The sequence below is a fragment of the Lynx rufus genome, unplaced genomic scaffold (assembly GCF_022079265.1).
Source record: "Lynx rufus isolate CCGP_SWC_20201006 ecotype Redwood Valley unplaced genomic scaffold, mLynRuf1.p SCAF_12, whole genome shotgun sequence".
Taxonomy (NCBI): Eukaryota; Metazoa; Chordata; class Mammalia; order Carnivora; family Felidae; genus Lynx; species Lynx rufus.
Genome location: NW_025814826.1, coordinates 65,244,715 through 65,264,876, shown reverse-complemented (window position 1 = coordinate 65,264,876; position 20,162 = coordinate 65,244,715). Strand labels below are relative to the sequence as shown.

The 20,162-nt window shown below is 45.1% G+C and overlaps 1 protein-coding gene across 2 annotated transcripts in view; it reads left to right on the top strand.

The window, feature by feature from the left end:
• TRAPPC9 (trafficking protein particle complex subunit 9) overlaps window positions 1-20,162 on the top strand; it is a 575,309-nt gene that overhangs the window by 355,988 nt on the left and 199,159 nt on the right. For both annotated transcript variants that reach the window (XM_047074228.1, XM_047074227.1), the window contains one exon: window positions 4,413-4,555. In XM_047074228.1, the coding sequence (XP_046930184.1) occupies window positions 4,413-4,555 (143 nt within the window). The remainder of the gene's footprint in view (window positions 1-4,412; window positions 4,556-20,162) is intronic.

The following is a 20,162-nucleotide window of genomic DNA, read 5'->3' as shown; positions in this document are numbered from 1 at the left end:
ACCTATCCTGTGTATTTTTTGCTCCATTCCTAGGCGATTTCTACTACATCACATCCTGAAAGTGACTCTTAAGTTTGCCTTAAAAAAACAAAGACCATGTGACACTTGTGTTACCTCACACGTTTGGGCATTTCAAGGCTGTTTTTCAGAATGTTTGTTTCCCTGACCACCATGCCTGCAGTGGGGGAAGACTGCCATGTAGATGTTGGCTGATGGGTTGGCTTCGTTTATTAGTTATTTATTGAGATACTTGTTCACTCACCGTGTACCGCGTTCTCTGAGATCAGGGGTCAACCCTTATTCTGCTGGGAGCATAGAGCCTGACACCAAAAGTACCCAGGAGGGAAAAAAAGATGAATGAAAGAATAGACTGAGCAAATGGAATCTGTTGTATTCAGAAGGTTGTTAGAGAAAGGCGTATTGGGATGTGTGTATGTGGGGGGTCTTGCTACTTGCTGGTGACTAGGGATTTTTCAAAAAGTGTGAGAAACATTCACAAGAAACCAGCAATCCTTTTGTGAGATGATAGGACAGTGCTTTATACTGTGGGAAAAAGATGTGTGATTTTGGTGAATCCAAAATAGGATCTTTGGGTATTAAAAAAGATTTTGTCTTTTGTTGAGCCTTTTTTGAAGTGAGGAAGTGTAGAAGTCATCTTGGATAAGGCGTGGCTTTATCTGGGCCATGAAGGATGAGGAACATTTATGCAGGTGGAGAACATCAGTGAAAGTGTTCCTGGTAGTGCAAAAGTTGAAAGGAACCTATAAGCCCATACGTGTGAAGGACACCTTAAAGAGGGGTAGGAAGTGAGTTTTTAAAATGTCGCGACAGACTTGGACAGATCTGTCTCCAAAGATAATCATAAATGGCCGGTGATCACATGGAAAGACGCTCAGTATCACTAGCCGTTAGGAAAATGCAAATCAAAACCAAAAAGAGATACCACTTCACCCCCGTTAGGAGGGCTGTTATAAAACCAACAAATCCACCAAATAGGAAATAGCAGATGTTGACAAGGCTATGGAGGATTTAGGACCCTTGTGCACTGTTGGTGGCAGCTGTGGAAAATGGTATGTTGAGTCCTAAAACAATTCAATATATAGAAATAAATGAATTCCCCAAAGAGTTGAAAGCTCTGTCTCAGAACGGGTGTTTGTACACCCATGTTCATGGCAGTGTTACTACTCACAATAGCCGAAAGGTGGAAGAAACCCAGGTGTCCATCAACAGACAAATGGATAAAACAAAATGTGGCCTGTGTACGCAATGGAATGTTATCCAGCTTTCAAAAGAAAGTTCTGGGGCACCTGGATGGCTCAGTAGGTTCAATGTCCTACTCTTGATTTCATCTCAGGTCATGATCCCAAGGTCATGGGATTGAGTCCCATGTTGGGCTCCACTCTGAACGAGGAGCCTGCTTGGGATTCATTCTCTCTCTCTCTCTCTCCCCCCCCATCCCTCCCTCCCCCCCTCCCCAGCCCTTCCCCCTCCCTCTAATTCTTTCCTGCTTCCTCTTTCTGCTCACATGTGCTCTCTCTCTAAAAGAAAGAAAAGTTGTGACACATGCTACAACATGTATGACCCTTGAAGACATTCACCTGAGTAAAATAAACAGTCACAACAGGACAGAAACTGTGATCTTTTTAAGTGAGGTTTCAAGAGTCATCAAATTCACAGAGACAGAAAGAGAATGGTGGTTGTCCAGGGCTGGGGGAGGGGAGCAGGGACTTAGTGTTTAACGATAGAGTTTTAGTTTGGGAAAATGAAGACGTTCTGGATATGGATGGACGGTGGTGATGGTTGTACAGCCATGTGAATGTACCTAATGCCACAGAACTTACATTTAAAAGTGATTAAAATGGTAAATTTTATTACGTATATCTTATCATGATACAAAATGGGGGCGGAAACAAGAAAAAGAAACAGGGCTGAAATCCATTTCCCATTTCTTCCCACTTTAAGCCGTGTTGCCTCAGGGTGTCCAATGGTGGGGTTGCACAGGGAGAAAGGCGTTTGTTTAATGAGCATCTGTTGGTTCTGCTACCTCGTTTTCTTCTTGAATCTTCGCTGGAGTCTGAGATAGGCATTCGTTGTTGTCCCTGCGTCACAGTGGAGAAATGGGCTGGGAATGGCGGGCAAGAGCCCGAGACCTGGTGGAGCCGGTGCATCAGACTGAGCTCAACCGGCCTGCGCCCCTCCCCCGTACCATGCGGCTTGGCCACTTCTGGAGTTTTTTTTCACCTGGCCTTCTCACGGCCAAGTTCTTGTCCCCCTCCCGATGCCCTTTCTGTGACCACTTGCCCATGCAGGTTGTTTATTTTCCAAGTCTGCGCTGCGGTCGCCTCTCCGCTGGAGACAAGAAATAGGTCAACAAAAGCGATAACTAAAGGCTGAACACGGTGTCTGGCCAGGAGGGTTTATCGAAACAGGACTCCTGAACAGAGAGAGGAAGGCAGGCAGCTCCTTCTTCCTGTCGGAAGTGTGGCTTGGTGGCGCTCTTACCAGGGGAGAGGACACGTGCGTCCCCCTTGGGCACATGGCACTGAGGTCCCGGTTGGCCATGGCCGGCGCCGCTCTGGTTTCTCTGGCCCAGCGGAGAGCTCGGACTTGCACATGTATCTTCAGTGGTCCGCTGAGGGCCGGCTGTGGGTACTTTCTCAGACCCCTCTTTACGTGGCCTAGCTGCAGTGGTGGGCGTTCTGGCCCTTCATCCTGAGGGTCTGCCTCCCTGGGATTCCCGTGACTTTTGTCTCTCGTTGCTTGTGCTTTTGGGGTCCTACCTGTGAAACCACAGCCTTGTCCACGGTCACGAAGATCTACTTCTGTTTCCTTCTTCCGGTTTGATCAGCAAGCTTTCCGTGTCAAGAACCATACAGTACATACTTTGGTTTTGTCGGCCACGAATGGTTACTTTCATATGTTCTTTGTTTTTCTTTGTTGTTGTTTTAGAGCCTTTTGACTCCGTAAAAACTGCTCTCAGGGGTGTACAGAACCAGGCTTCAGGCTGCCTTTGGCTGGGCCGTAGTTGGCTGGGGCCCATGCTGGGACTTGACTGCAGAAGGTTGAGTCACCGGAGTGAGGAGTTGAGCTGGGCTTGAGATTTCTTGTTGCTATAGTTACTTGGGTGCGCCACAGGCTCCCAAATTCCTCTGCTGTTGTCATATGCTGGGGGGCAGGGCAGAGGGTAGGGGCTGCTGAGGCGCCAGGGCATTTGCCCAGAGTGGTCTTCCTCCGTCCCCAGCCCTTCCTGCACCACCAGGGCTGGGGGCTTTCCATACCGTGTTCCTTCCCCACTGGTGCTGGTGGCAGGAGCAGGTGGGGTCTCCCTGCTGTCCTTGTCCCGCACTGTGCATCTGGGTCTGATGTGATGGGCTCCCTTGGCATCCCTGCTCCTTGCCCACGCAGCGACCTCTCTGCTCAGTACATGGTGGGCATTGTGGACGAGTGGGTTTCCAGCTCTGACAGCATTGGTACGGGATTCTGGCTGGGGACCACCTCCTGCCCTTGCCCCCACTAGAATGGGTATTTATCCCTGCCACTGTACTCTTGGCATTGGTCACCCCCCTCCAGAAGCTTAGGATTTTGCTTCAGAGTAGAGAAGGGTCTGCTTGGGGATGGGAGGGGAGTGTGGGGTTGGGGCTGGTGTCTTGGCTTCTTACCTTTATTTGGTGGCTGCTGACTCCCTTCCTCCATGCCCGTGCTCTGGAGGGAGGCTACCTCTGCTTCCCCCACCGCAGCCCCCTGCCCTAGTCCTCTGTGTGTATACCCCGAGAGGGTTCATGGTGAGGAGCCTACAGTGGGTGGGAACTACCTTCTGGTCTCGGTTCCCAAGGGGGTCTTTGCTATTATTAGAGCCCCTACTCAGCCTTTAGCAATTTATTAACCTTTGGGCTAATTGCTTCCTGCCAGTTGCGTGCTGGCTGGCTCTGTACTTGTTGAGAAGATATCCCTACCCTTTACCTTCCAGAAGGGCCTTGTACCTCCTTGACCTTCTGGCTCTGTGGTTGCCCTGTGACCTCATCTCTTGATGGGTTCAAGGAAATGTCAGGAGTTTGTAGCTGGTCAGCCTTACCGACTGTTGACCTGGGAGCTATGCTCTACCTCCCGGACAGAAGTGCCACCTTCCCCCAACCCCCTCGTCTGTATGTTGAAGTGATGCTGATTGAAATGTGTTTTTCTCTCAGAAATGCTCTAGGAACCACAGAATAATTTTGGAGCCTTTTTCCATTTGTGCATCTGGGTTGAGGGATGTTGGTGCAGACACAGGGCATCCTAGGAAAGACGGTGCAGGGGCCCAGTTTCCGAGTTGCCCACTTGGGGTTATCTTCCCTCTTACCTGAGTGAAGCCTGACTTCTGGAAGAAAGCCCATCAACTTCGCGATTACTAACATACCGTGTTTACATCATTTTAGACCTTGGAAGCTATCCTGAATTTCAAATACTCTGGAGGCCCGGGCCACGCTGAAGGGTATTACAGGAACCTGTCCCTGGGGCTGCACGTGGAGGCTGAGCCATCTGTGTTCTTCACCCGAGTCACTACTCTGCCGGCGACCAGGTAAGAGGATCTCTGCCCTATGATTGCCTTCTTCTGGAATCTGACAGCACTGCATTTGGAATTCCGACCTCAGGATTCATCTTGGTCCCACCTCTAGGCAAATCCACACCACCGTGCCAAGTTGCATAGCCTCCCTGGGACTCAGGTTTCTGTATCAGAAAAACAGGCCTTATAAGAAGTGCCTTTTCCTTTAGTTGTAGTGGACGGGCTTTGCACCTTGTAACGTGGCAGAATAATAACATCAACATTGCAACATGCTTGCTTGTGGCCGTCATTGTACAGGACACATTACCCACTCATGGCCCTGAGGCTGGTCCTGGCTTCAGTCTGATTCCCTCTCCTGCCAGTAGGGGTTCGGCAGGTAGCCACACGTCCTGGGGACTCCTGGAGTCTAACATCTCTTCCTGTGTCACTTCCGGCATCCCTGGAAAACAGCGTGCAGAGCCAGGCTGTCCAGGATCTCGGCACCTCCCTGTTCATGGAGTTCCCGGCCATCTAGAGCCCTGGGCTGTTTCTGCCCAGGGCGCCCATCTTGCACAGACATTTTCTCTCCAGTTTACTCCTCCAGGCCTAGCCTTCCTCCATGGGGAAAGAAATCAGACAGCGTGTCTGTGTCAAACCCAGAAGTGGCCAGAGGTCCTAGAGGTACTCTGCTCTGAGGCAGGAGAATGACAATATTGCATCGAAAACTTTGAGAGAGAGCCGGGAGTGGTTGGTTCTGAAAGTGGTGGGTGGTATTCCATCCAACGGGGCTGCTCTTCTCAGATTCCTCCTCCAGCGGCCAGCAGCCTGTGGGAAGCAGGTGCAGATTACCACCGAGTACTTCCTGTTTATTTTCATGTCCAGTGGTACCTTACATGTTGGGGTAGGATGCAGTGGGACAGTATTACTTCTTCCTCTTTTTTTTAAAGTTTATTTATTTTGAAAGAGAATGCAAGTGGGGGAGGGCAGAGAGCGGGGAGGAGAGGGAGAATCCCAAGCTGGCTTCGTGCCATCAGCGTAGAGCCCAATGCGGGGCTTGAACCCATGAACCGTGAGATGATGACCTGAGCTGAAATCGAGTCAGATGCTTAACCAGCTGAGCCCCCAGTGCCCCTAGTATTGTTTATTCTTGATAGAGTTACGGTGGCAGTGATCACAAGCACCTCTGTAGCCTTGAACTGGGAAAGGACATCACAGGCAGCAGCCCCTTCCCTCCACCCATGGGTTCCGTGTTCCACAGAGTGAAAGAGAGGGATGTTGCTGCCCACGTTAATGTTGATTAAAAAAAAAAAAAAAAACTCCTTTTAAAGTGATACAGCCCCAAATAATAAGTGTGGTTTTGGTTTATAGGAAAGACCATTTTTCTTCCCAGCCATTGGAGAATGGCTCCGCAAGAATTAATGGCTTAGCTTGGGCTTCTTAGCATCACATTTCATCATGTGTCACTTTTTTCAGTCCGTGGAGTAATAGTCTTTCTTGCCAAGGCTTGCCTCTGTTTTGCATTTGTTGTATAAAGCATCAAAGCACTTACCCCCGGGGAGGCTGTGACCAGGGCTGCTGCCAGATGCTGTGAGAGTATTTCAGGCCCTTCCTGTGCATTAGGGCTGCTCTGTGATGTACCTGCTGTGTTCCTTTCTCATCCTCGCATCGCCTGCTGCCACTGCTCATATAAATAGTTCTTGGAAGCAGCACAGGTTGTCACTGAGTTGGGTTTTCTCCCCCCTCTTGATACCTGGCTTCCATGTCATGGCCCCTGCCGCTCTAAATGACAATTCAAGATGACAAAAATGCTGCCATGTGGAAAGGAGCAAACACACTTGGAAAAGTCAGTGGTTAGCTCAAGTGCTCTTTGGCTCCCGATTACCCCACCCACTGATTCTACTCTTTCTTGTCGGCCGACGTGGTCTTTTTCTTGCTCTCGGGATTGATCTCCCAACCCTCCCTTTCCGTTCCCGCTAAGTCTGATTCTCCCCAGATCCTGTGGATTGAACCTCTGAGACATCTCCTGACCCCCTCTGCATTCCACTGCACGTCTTGGTTACCTTTCCTTGACACTTTAGGAGTAGTTGCCTGTGTGGTCCCCCTGTCTCCAGTTTTGCTCCTCATCATCCTGTAAATGCAGACGGATTAAAGACTTTCCCAGTACTTGGGAGATAAAGTTCAAAGTCCCTATCGTGATATTCAGGGGACTTAAAAATTTGAGCCAGACCTTTGCCTTTAGCTCTGTTTGTTCCCACTTCCTCCACACATCCAGGAGAAGACACTTTGCCTCTGTCAGCAGCACTAGGTGTATCAAGACCATTTCCTGCAACATGTCTTTGCATACATTTCTAAAACTCTTCTTAAACTGTCTTTCACCTACTCTTTTGGGAAAAGTTTGTTGGCCATTGATGATCTACTATGTCACCAGTTTTGTAAAATTTTCCTGAATGTGACTAGATAGAGTTGGTTGGTCCTTCTGTGGGCCTTGTGTTTCTAGTAAAGTACTTACCAGACTATAAGCCTTTCAACAAGTACCTTGAATGTTTCATTTATTCTTTAAATAAACACCAGTATTTCATATTTTAGATAAAGCACTCAGTGGGGTAGTAAATGGGTAGAGCCCGTCCTTGTGCTTCATCAGCCTGATAAAAGCTAATCAGGCAGAAATAATATCAAATGGAAACATGGGTCTATATTAAGGAATGTTGAATCCTAGAAATAGAAATAGCAAGTGAATAAACAGAAAAGATTCTTCCCCTTGCTTCTTAATTTCTCTAAAAGACTATTGACTATTTAAAGAAAAAATAAGAGCATATAATTTTGTTGTGCATATCATATAGAGAAGTAAAATATGTAACCAAAAATAGCAAAAAGAAATGGAAGGGAGACGGAGGAGAGGAGGATGGCGGTTCTTACATGCTACTGTTACGATACCGTTTGAAGTTAAAATGTAGTAAGTTAAAGATGCATATTGGAAACCCTTTAGCAACCACTTAAAGTGTGGATAATAAGCCAGAAGAGAGAAAATGAGTTACTAGAAAATGCTTAATCTGTAAAGGGGGGAAGAGGTGGCAAGTAAAGAACTAGAATCTTAGTAGTCGAATAGCAGTGTGGTAGACTTAAATCTAATGTACCAAGAATTATTTTAAATGTAAATGGACTAAAGACTGTATTTAAAAGTGCAAGTTGTCAGACTATAGTAAAACATAAAAACAAACAAACAAACTAGAGACAACTACATGTTTTCTACCAGAAACTCACAATTATGTAGAGTGTATAAGTACAAATATGGGGGGGAAGATATGCCATGCAAACACTTAATCATGAGAAAGTTGGTGTGGGTATATTAATATCAAACAAGTAGACTTTGAGGAGAAAAGGGTAGGATAATTTTATTGATAGAAAGGTCGAGTCATCAAGAGTACATAAAAAGTATAAATGCAAATGTACTTAAAGCATAACTTCAAAATAAAACCAGGATCTTGGGGAGAAACGGAAAACACCAGTTATAGTTGGGTATTTCAACACCTGTATCTCAGTATTTGATAGACAAGCAGACAGAAAATTAGGAAGAATATAGGAAACATGTATACTTGTAGTAAATAATTCCAGCTAACTGATATTTATAAGACACTGAATGCATATATTAGAAAAGATGAATGGTTCAAAAAAAGGGTGAAGAGTAGTTACCAATGAAATGGAAAATGAAAAAATAATATGTAAAGTAAATGGAACTAAAAGTTGATTCTTGGAAAAGATTAATAAAATTAATAAACTATAGCCAGGATGATCAGAATTAAAAGGAGAAAGCACAAATTACTGTGAATGAATCACTATAAATTCTGTACACATTAAAATAATAAAAGTATATTATGATAAATCATATTCTGATAAATTTTACAAATGAAAAATGTTTTGAAAGACGGAAATTACTAAAGTTGACACAAGAAGAAATAGAGTCCTTGAGATAGTCCCATATCAGTTAGTTTAAATTCTTAATTAAAAACTCCCCATGAAGCAGACTTTACACTCAGATGGCTTCACTGTGAAATATATCAAACTTTTAAGGAGAAATAATACCACTTTTACAAAAATTCTTCCACAAGTAGACAAGGGAGGGAATACTTTCAATTCTCATTTTATGACACTATCTTCACCCTGATGCCAATTGGGAGAAACATTATGAGAAAGCAAATGTTGTGATCCATGTCCTCATATGCATAATTCTAAAAATTCAGAACCGAATACTAATAAATCCACCCTAGCAATATAAAAGAGATATGCAATATGAACAATTCAGGTTTCATCCAACAACACAAGGTTGTTTTACCATTGAAAAATCAGTGCATTTACTAACAAAATAAAGGAGAAAAATAAGATGTCAGTTGATGAAAAAAATCCTCTGACAAAATTGAACACTTATGATAGAAACTGTCCATAAACAAGGCTCGGAGGAGAACTTGTGCAGTCTGATCTGGATGACCTACAAAACCCTAAAATTATGTAGCTTAACATAATACTTAATTGGGAAAGACTGAGCACTTGTTCTGAGATCAGGACCAGTCAAGACAAGTATGTTTGCTCTTGCCAGTGTATTCATTACTTTTCTGCCATTTCTACCTAATCAGGGTGGGCAATGAGATGAGAAACGAATTAAAGCTGTAAAAATTGGAAATGAAGAACAGTTAGCAATCACATGTGTTTGCATGGTACATATGATCATGTACGTAAATATTCTAAGAGATCTACCACCCTAAAGAAATTATTAGAACTAATAAGTTAACAAGATTGCAGGATGATACCATATTATATTCAGAAATCAACTATGGTTTTATACACTGGCGTATAGTAGCAATTAATTTGCAAATGAAATTTTGAAAATATTTGTATTATAGTAAAAAACATTCAACACGTAGGGATAAATCTTTTTAAAGATGATCTCTACCTTGAAAATGTCAAAGTACAGCTAAGGGAAATTAGAGAACACTTAAATAATTGGAGAGCTATACCATGCCTGTTGATTTAAAGAATCAATTATTGCTAAGATACCAGTTCCCCCAAATTGGATTATAAATTCAGTGCAATTCCAGTCAAAATCCCAGCAGGTTGGGTGCCCGGGTGGCTTGGTCGGCTAAGCGTCCGACTCTTGATAGCAACTCAGTTCTTGGTCTCAAGGTCATGAATTCAAACTCCACATTGGGCTCCACCCCAGATGTGAAGCCTACTTGGAAAAAAAATAAAATCCAAGCGGATTTTTTTTGGAGTGCAATTGACAAGTTGTTACAGAAATTATTTCAAAATGCCTATTGCCAATGGACTAGACACACATCTACACACACACACACACACACACACACACACACACACACAAAGTTGGTGTAGGCGATGATTTTAAGGGAGTGTGCCGTTAGACTAGCTAAGACAGTGCTATTGTTATAGACAAAGGGATCAATGGACCATAATAGTCTAGAGATAGGCTTTTTTATATATGATCAAATGATTTTTAAGGTATGAAAACAACTTCACGTGGAGTGAAAAGGTTTTTCAACAAATGGTGCTGGAAGAACTGGGTACGAATGTGGGGAAAAGAAGAACTTAGATTCCATCATACACAAAAATTCATTTGAGATGGGTTCTAGACCTAAAAGAAAAATCTTTGCTACTTTTTCTTTGAAAAGGTTTATAAAGTATCTTTGTAACTTTGGTGCAAAGATTCGTCAGGTGGGGTCAAAGACTACTAACTATAAAATTAAAAAGTTGATAAAATTTAAAACTTCACCTCGTGAAAAGGCAGGGTGCATGCTGTGAGCAAAAATGCATTACACATTTATGCAATGAGGTCTTGTATCCAAAACATAGGGAAGTCTTTAAAAATAAACACTTAGCGACAATTAAAAAATGGGTGGAGGATTTGAACAGGGCACCTGGGTGGCTCAGTCAGTTGGGTGTCCAGGTCTTGATTTCGGCTTAGGTCATGATCCCAGGGTTGTAGGATCAAGCCCCACGTCGGGCTCCACAAACAGATACTCACCCGAAAGTGCTGAGCATCATTCATCATTACAGAAGTGCAGATTAAAACCACAATTAGATACCACTGGATACCCTTTAGTGTGGCCAAACTTAAGACCAATGATACTAAATGCCGGTAAGAATGTGAAACAGCTGGAGCCCTATAAATCACTTACGGGATGTAACGTGGCACCCCCACTTGACACATCGGTCAGGCACTTTGTGTAGAGTGTGACATCTGCCTATACCCAAGGACCTCACGGATTTTGACTCAAGAAAAAGAAACATTTATATTCACAAAAAGATGCCTGTAAGAAGTTTCATAACAGCTATCTTTGTAATGACCCCAAACTGGAAACAACCCCAAATGCAGGGGAATGAATGAAGAATCTGTGATATATCCATGCAGACGAACATACTCAAATGAACTACAGGTATATGCAACAACATGGAATAAACTCGAAACTGTGATGCTAATCACTGTATGACTTCATTTATAACAATTTCTAGAACAGGAAAACTCATTCTGAGAAAATAAGTCTAAACAGTGGTTGTCTATAGGTTGAGGTGGGGCAGGGCAGGAATTGACTTGGAAGGATGAGGCTACTAATTGTCCCAGTTTGCCTGGGACTTAGCAGCTTTTAGGTCCGAAACCCCTTTGCCCTGGGAGAGCCTTCAGTGCTGGGCAAATCCAAACAGGGGGTCACCCCAGAAAGAATAGCATCTTTCTGAGATGGTGAAATGTATATCTTGATGGAGGTGTGGGTTACAGGATTGTAGACAAATGTAAAGCTCGTCAAAATGTGTATTTCTGGTCTATTTCATTGTATATGAACTATATCTCCAAAATTTTGTTGTTCACCTGCAAAAGTATATGTACAACTGGAGAGAACACTTGATTTTTTTTTCAATTTTTTAAAATGTTTATTCATTTTTGAGAGACAGAGCATGAGCAGAGGAGGGGCAGAGAGAGAGAGGGAGAAACAGAATTGAAGCAGGCCCCAGGCTGAGCTGTCAGCACAGAGCCTGACACAGGGCTCAATCTCAGTGACCGTGAGATCTTGACCTGAGCTAAAGTCAGACGCTTAACTGACTGAGACTCCCAGGAGCCACAAGAACACTTGATTTTATACTGGAGAAGGAAAGGTGGCAAAGAAAATGGAACATTGTCCAAATTCTTGAAGAATGAGCAAGGTTTCACCACTCATTTGCTGGGAGGAGTGGGGGACTAACACTGGACTTCTGTTTCCTTGGCCAAATTTTGAGCTCTGTGCAGTCTGGAGGCAGGAGGTTAACCTTGGTACCTCAAGGCTTGGCACCTTTGGCCCATGGTAGGGCCGTGCGAAACTTAAGGAGTGATTGGACGAGTATCGACAGTTCTTGACTTATGATGGCCTGACTTTGAATCTTTCAACTTTATAGTAGGGTGAAAGTGATCTGAATTCAGTTTCTACTGTTTTTGTGATTTTGAACTTGGATCTTTTCCTGGGCTAGGGGTATGTGGATACTTGGCTTGTTAGGCTGGGCAGTGGTGGGGAGCTGCGGCCCCAGTCAGCCAGTGAGTATGAGGGTCCACGACTGGCACACTGACGCCCATTCTACATCCTCAACGGCCATTCTGTTGGTCAGTACGGTAGTCAGTTATATGAGATATTATTAAATAGGCATTTTTGATGTTTCTGCCCAACTGTAGACTAATGTAAGTGTTCTTAGGCACATTTAAGGTGGGCGAGGCTAAACCGTGGTATTTGGTAGGTTAGTGTATGAAATGCATTTCAACTTAGGATGGGTTTATCTGGATGTAACTCCACTGTAACTGGAGGAAGATCTGTAGATGACAGCAATACTACGTTTTTTCAGGTGTCTTTTGTGTAAAAGGCATTGCTTCTAAAAAATTTTCTTAAGCTCTATTTTCCTTAGAGACCTATGCAAACTACATGGCCTGGAATATAGTAGAATTACCATGCATTTGATTTGGGTACTCGAATTTTGCATTTCATTGAGGTTGATGTGACAGTATCTCTGGAATTCATTATTTTTTGTCTTGCTCACAGGTGATTTTTCTGTTAGCATCATGCCATTTTAGAGTCAAGCATCCATCCCCATAGCGGGCCCATTTTGACGCATTTGCTTTATAAATGCGGTCCAGAGAAGGGTGTGTGATTTGCCCAGGTTCTCACAGCTTGCTGGTGACAGACTGGCATCCACGGGTCACGGCTTCAAGACCTCTGCAGCACAGACGGCTGGACGACCCACAGTACGTGTTAGTTGGAGTTTGTGTGGAGATTCGGGCTGACTTTGGTGCAAAAAAGCAACATACACATCAAAAGATAACTATTGCTGGCATAAACAATCTACTTGGAACCCAAAATATAAATGGATACAAAGGCATTGTGCTCCTTGGAATGGTTCTATATACCTGCTTCTCTCACGAATATTGATAACTGATGCAGTTTTTCTCAGTGGGAGTTGTTTAATGAGAGTGTTTTAGGAGTGAAGGGGGATGGGAAATCCTATTTACTCAGGGCCTGCTGTATTCTAGGGAGTGACCTAGGTCTGTCGGGCTCAGTGTCCTATTAAACTCCGTAAACCCTTCGAAGTCGGCCTTGCTCTCTGGAGATGTTGCCTGAGCCGTATGTTAACGAGTGGAAGAGGTGTGGTGTGCTTTCCGGCCTTCTGGGCACCGTTTCTGCCAGCGGTCCTCTGAGCTGGGAGCGCAGAGGCCTGGGTTCTGGTCTGCATTCTGCCCCTCACCTCTGCCATATCTTTGGAGGCGGCTGGCTCTCCCCCAGGTCCGCCTTCCTGCCCCTCACGGGAGTGCTCGGCGTGGCCCTGCTCACCTCACCCGGCTGATGCGAGAAGCAGAGGACGCCACGGAGGACGCAGGTGTGTTCTTGACCCCAGCGCGCGGTGTAGATGGGAGGCAGAGCTCTCTTTGCTCTTTCCCCCCACTTCTCCCTCAGGGGTGTGCATGGGTCTCAGATGACTTGTATTGAGGAGATCGGTTGCTTTGAGATTCACTCGTTTCACACCAAGCTGGCTGGTATGTTGTTAGGGAGCAGACTGAAACGGATTGGGCCATGCCACCCCTGTCTGAATGCCCAACCCTCGTCTCTCCTGAGGAGCAATTTCTTTCTAGTCTGTTAGAATAAATGATCCAATCTCATGCATTGCTACTCTGAGCTATGTGAAAAACACTCTCCCCTGCGCAGGGCCAGGGTGTAATCGTTACTACGTTATTAAGAGAAATCCTACCACTTGACACATCACAGCACTTATCCTTGGCCGTTTAGAAAAGTTCCATTTCCCCCCATGGGGTAAGACCGCTCAACTCTGTAGGGAACATGTGCTCACAGACCCATAATAAAGGCAATCTTAACGTTGGGTTGTTGGGTTTTATCGTGGTAGATCTTTTTCAAGTTGTTACATTTATTTATTAAGTTGGCTTCAAGCTTAACAAGAATGTAGCGTTTTAACAAGCACCAGGATTCAGAAGAACGTACCTGTATCTGCTTTCAAATTTTGATTCCACTGCTTACCTGCACTGTGATCTTGAGCAAATCATTTATATTCCTTTAGCCTGAAACAGATAACATTGATAGTGTCCAGTTGTGCTGACGTAAAAATGTGTGTAAAGTACCTAATACAGTGCCTGACACCAGGTAGATCACTGAAAGGAGGTGGTTGTCACTTTTCTTGTGTGTCTGCCGTGCACGTTCCAGTCGTGTGCCACATTCTAGGGACAAAGGGCTGGGTGGGTCGTGCAGAAACGTAACAGCTTTGGTGCAGCGGGCTCTGTGGATGTCCTTATGATGTCACTCACGGAACGTATCTGAACGGTCCCTTCGCCTTTGCCCCACTGCTGGACGCACTGCTGTATCGGTACCGCCTAGCCAATGACGCAAGCGGTCACTGGAGCCCCTGTGTGGCTCGGTCCCTTAGGCATCCGGCTCTTGATCTCAGCTCCGGTCTTGATCCCGGGGTCGTGAGTTCAAGCCCCGTACTGGGCTTCACCCTGGGCGTGGAGCCTACTTAAAAAAACAACCAGGCAGTAATCAATGGAATTGTTAAATATTAGAATGGGGATGTGAGCAGTGTGGGGTGAGAATCTTGAAGAAAACAAGATGCTGAATTTGCATCGGATGGTTACAGGGGGTATGGCAGGAACTCTTCAGGGAGGTGGGGGTAGGGCACTTCATGGTCCCTGTGATGGGGAGCGACGGGCAGAAGGGGGCGCCCAGTGCAGGGTGCAGCTGGGCACTGGAGTGGCCCTGGTGGCTGCTGGGGGGTGGGTATTAACCTGGTTTGGCCCCAGGTGGCTGGCAGGCACCAGAGAGCTGCCTCATCTTTTGCACTGGAGTATTTATTACCAGTTAAACCTAGGAAGAAAAAGGCTCAATCCTCCTCTCCTCTGAGATGACAGAAAATGAAATGAGGTTTTAAATTCTGTTGGTCTGATTCAGACCCATGCCATTTTTTTCAATTTATTTTGAAGTAGATTTTCACAGGAAGTTGCCAAAAAATGTACAGATCCTGTGCAGCCCACATCCCGCCCTCCCCAGTAGGATATAAAATATTCAGGTCTGCAGTTGGGAAATGGAGAGAATAAATACTGAGAAGAATTACTTGAGGTGCCCAGTGAAGACCCCTTTATAATATTTAATGAACTTTCTAATTTTTTTTATTAAAAATTTTTTAAATGTTTATTTACTTTTAAGAGAGAGAGCACGCACACCAGCAGGGGAGAGGCAGAGAGAGAGGGAGACACAGAATCCGAAGCAGGCTCCAGGCTCCGAGCTGTCAGCACAGAGCCCTGTGCGGGGCTTGAACCCATGAACCAGGAGGTCATGACCTGAGCCGAAGTCGGATGCGTAACCGATCGAGCCACCCAGGCGCCCCGAACTTTCCAGATTTTTTTCAACACAGAGGCTTTAGCAAGGTTGTTGATGTCCATGAGATAGAGTAGGCCATGAAAGGCCCAGAAGTCCTGGAGATGGTGCTCTGTGCTTAGCCCTGGGTCCGTGTCTAGGGGAGGCCCGCTGCGGCCCCGCTCCCACTTGGACTGGAGGTGGTGTCGTTGGGATGCTGCGCTCAGCTGCTGCCTCACACATCTAATTTCTGGGAAGGATGGTCCAGCGCAGGGTGGGGAACTCGTGCTCTTGCCTTGTGGCAGGGGCCAGGGTGGTCCAGCCAGCGAGCCCACGTGAGAGGGTGGTGAGCCCGCCTCTGCCCCACCATCACCACCTTCTCGGCTGTCTGCGGGGACGGGAGGAGGGCTGCCTTGCCTCTTGGAGAACCACACGCAGCACCGCTGCCCCCAGCTGCCACGGCGGTTCGGTCGGTGGGCGCGTCAGGCTGGAGGGAGCTTCCTCCCCTCCCCCACCTGCTGGCTCGTGTTCCCTGAGATGTTGACCCCCCCTTTCATTGTCTTTCCAGCTGTTAGTGTGTTGTAGGCCTGCGGAGGCCTGGAGGGCGGGACGCAGCCTGTCAGAGGCAGGAGCGGCTGGACATTCCGTCTAGACTGATACCCACATGGTTGGCCTTCTCTGGCTCCTGGTCTGCTGGCCACGAGCCCCGGGTGTACCGCCTCCCAGTTTCTGGGTCTGCTCACAGGTGTATCTTGAGGAGACTCCTTTTGTGTCTTACTGATACTTAGCAATAAACTATTAAAACTGATCATTTTGGGGGCGCCTGGGTGGCGCAGTCGGTTACGCATCCGACTTCAGCCAGGTCACGATCTCGCGGTCCGTGAGTTCGAGCCCCGCGTCGGGCTCTGGGCTGATGGCTCAGAGCCTGGAGCCTGTTTCCGATTCTGTGTCTCCCTCTCTCTCTGCCCCTCCCCTGTTCATGCTCTGTCTCTCTCTGTCCCAAAAATAAATAAAAAAAGTTGAAAAAAAAATTAAAAAAAAAAAAAACTGATAATTTTGGGGGGCCCGGGTGGCTTGGTTGAGCGTCTGACTCTCAATTTTGGCTTGGGTCATGATCTCACAGTTCATGAGTTTGAGCCCCGCATTGGGCTCTGTGCTGACTGCTTGGAGCCTGCTTGGGATTCTCTCCCTCTCTCTCTCTGCCCCTTGCCTGCTCGTTTGTGCTCTCACTCAAAAATAAATAAATAAATAAATAAATAAACAACAAAAAAAATCGATAATTTTAAGTGATCTGTATTTTATCTTAGGTTGTGATATCCTTAAATATCACCTGTTGATGTTCGTTTTAAGACCCTATACTTCCTAAAGACAGATGTAAAGTTTTCTATTTAACAAGTAATAGACACTAATATATTTGGAAAGTGTGATTTATAAATGTCAATTTAAAATGCCTAGGTCACGTTTGATTTAGGGATTGAACGCAAGGGTAAAGGCAGATTCTATAAAGGCAAAGGTTGGCCAGAGTTTCTTTGCAACCTAATGATTAGAATTCTTGTACTTTGCATTTTTAAAATTTTACTAGTTTGTTTGTTTAATCCTTGTAGAGTGAGTCTCAAATGCTGATATGTGGAGTGATTCCAGGCGGTTGTTTGCAAATATTCTTCTGTGAGCAATTCTGTTTGACTCTGGCTTCTCACCATTCCCAGAAAACGAAAAGCCATATTGGACCCGGTCATGCTTATGTGCTATCGTTGTGAGTCACAAAGCATTTGGCGGTGCCCAGCACACACACCTGGTGTCAGTCACCAGAGGCACAATGTCACACGTGTGCTCCTGGCTCCTGTCTCTCACTCGTGGTCCATTCTGAGTACAAGTTCGGCGATGTAACGGAGAGTAAGCGGTGGGTTCTTCGGAGCTGCTGTGGTGCTATGCTGGTCTGTTGGAAGACGAGACCGCGTTGTGACCGAGCCGTGAGCATGTTTCTCTGAGCGCCAGTGGCTCCTGGGCGCTCTGTGTCCTGCACCCTCAGCCTGTGACATGGTTGCTTTCTATTTAAACAGCTTTATCGAAACGTCATTCACATACCATACAGTCCACCCGCTTAGACCGTAATTGAGTATGTTTAGTATGTTCAGAGAGTTGTTCAACCCTTAGCGCAGCCTAAATTTGGAACTTCCCATCCTCCCCGAAGAGGCCCTGTATCCTTTAGTAGTTACGCCCATCCTTCATTCCTGGCAGCCACAAATCTCTCTAGATTGTCTGTTCTTGATATTTTGTATCAGTGGAATTATGCAGTAGGTGACTGTGTTCTTCCACTTAGCATAGGGTTTTCAAGGTTCACCCATAGTGAAGTATCCTGTCCTTTGTTTTTATGGCTGAATAATATTCCATCGTGTGGATATACCACGTTCTGTTGATCCATTCTTTAGTTGATGGGTATTTGGGTTGATTCCATTTTCTGGCTGTTACGAATAATACTGTTGTGAATATTTATGGGCAAGTTTTTGTGTGGACATATGTTTTTATTTCTCTTGGGGATACCTAGGAGTGGAAATATCGGATCATATGGTAACTCTATATTTAGTCATTTTAGGGACCTGCCAGACTGTTTTGCAAAGTGGGTGCACCATTTTGCATTCCCACAGTAGTATCTGAGGGTTCCAATTTCTGCACGTCTTGCCGACATTTGTTAGTGTGTCTTTGTAATTATAGCCATTCCAAGTGGCTTCTCTTAAAGGGAAGTTTTTAAAACATCATTTAATGCTTATTAACTGAAAAGTTAGAAACAGAGATCCTTCCTGCCATTCTCAAGCTGGGCACTCATTTTTTTTCTGGAAAGAAAGCAGATGAGAGAAAACAAGAAGGCTTCCAGAACTTTGATAAAAGACCACACGCATTTGGCCAGTTTGGTGTGCGTGGCTATCCCCGTGTGTTTTGGTTTTGTTTGCTCACTTGACTGCACTCCTCAGGATGATTGAACACTAACATTTAGAGCCTGGGAGGCCTCAGAGATACTGACCAGACTCTGGGGGGCTGAGGGGAGAGAGCGCCCCACTTACTTTCTGGTTGAGGCACTGCGGTGTTTAGATAGACTGAGACCTTGGCGTGGGAATTTCTCAGGCTCACTTTCAGCTGAGTCAATATTGAATAATTAGCTGGGAGTGCTTGGTTGGCAGGCCTGTATGCTTTCCCTTTGGCGACTCCACTGACAGCTACCCAGCTAATAATAATCACCAGCTCGTGTGTTGATGTAATCCTCTGCCGGAGTTTTCTTCCTGCTCCTACTTTCACCTTCTTTTTCCATTGGAACCTTTTAATAATTTTATGATACAGGCACTCTTGTCCCCGTTGGGAAAACTGAGGCTCAGAGAAATGAAACGGTTTGCTTAAGACATTACAGACATTGGGCTACAGAATTGGTGTTCATTCACGACAAGTTTTATGCACTAGAGCTCATCAGACTCGTCATGATGTTTATTTTTTAATTGCGTCAGTTAAAAACATTTTAAATTGACACACAGTAAACTTGACTTCTCTGATGTACAGTTTTATGAGTTCTAACTCACATGGACATTTGTATATTCACCACAGTCAGGGTAAAAAACAGTTCTATCACCCTCCAAAAGTTCATTCATTGCGTTACCCGTTATAATCTTACCCTGCCCCACCCCTCAACAGGTGACCACAGATCTGTTCTCCGTTGCTGGGTTTGACTCTCCCAGAATGTTATATAAATGGAATCATGCTGTATTTAAGCTTTGGAAAGTGAGTTTTTTCACTGACTATTGATTTTGAGATCTGTCCCAAGTTGTTGAATATTATCAGTAGTTGGATTTTTTTTTTTTATTATTGCCAAGGAGGTTTCCGCTGTATAGATGTACTGTAGTTTGTGAGTTCTTGTACCAGTTAAAAGACATTTGGATTGTTCCCAGCTTTTTTTTTTTCAAGTTAGTTAACATACACTGTAGTCTTGGCTTCAGGAGTAGAAACCAGTGACTCATCATTGACCTATAACCCCCAGCGCTCATCCCAACAAGTGCCCTCCTTAATGCCCATCACCCATCTAACCCATCCCCCCACCCAACACCCTTCCAGCCACCCTCAGTTTGTTCTCTGTTTTCAAGAGCCTCTTAACGTTTGCCTCCCTCTCTGTTTTTATTTTTTTCCTTCCTCTCCCCCAGGATCACCCATTAAGTTTCTCAAATTCCACATATGAGTAAAATCATGTGATATCTGTCTTTCTCTGACTGACTTATTTAGCTTAGCATAATAACCTCCAGTTCCATCCACATTGTTGTAAATGGCAAGATTTCATTCTATTTCATCACTGAATAGTATTCCATTGTATATGTAAACCACATCTTCTTAATCCATTCATCAGCTGATGGACATTCGGGCTCTATCCATAATTCGGCTATTATTGACAGCACTGCTCTAAACATTGGGTGCATGTGCCCCTTCAAATCAGCATTTTTGTATCCTTTGGATAGATTCCTAGGAGCAATTGCTGGGTCATAAGGAAGTTCTATTTTTAATTTCTTGGGGAAACTCCACACTCTTTTCCAGAGTGGCTGCACCAGTTTGCATTCCCACCAAGAATGCAGTAGGGCTCCCCTTTCTCTACATCCTCACTAGCATCTGTTGTTTCCTGAGTTGTTAATTTTAGACATTCAGACCGGTGCAAGGTGGTATCTCTGTGGTTTTGATTTGTATTTCCCTGATGATGAGTGATGTTGAGCATCTTTTCATGTGCCTGTTAGCCCTCT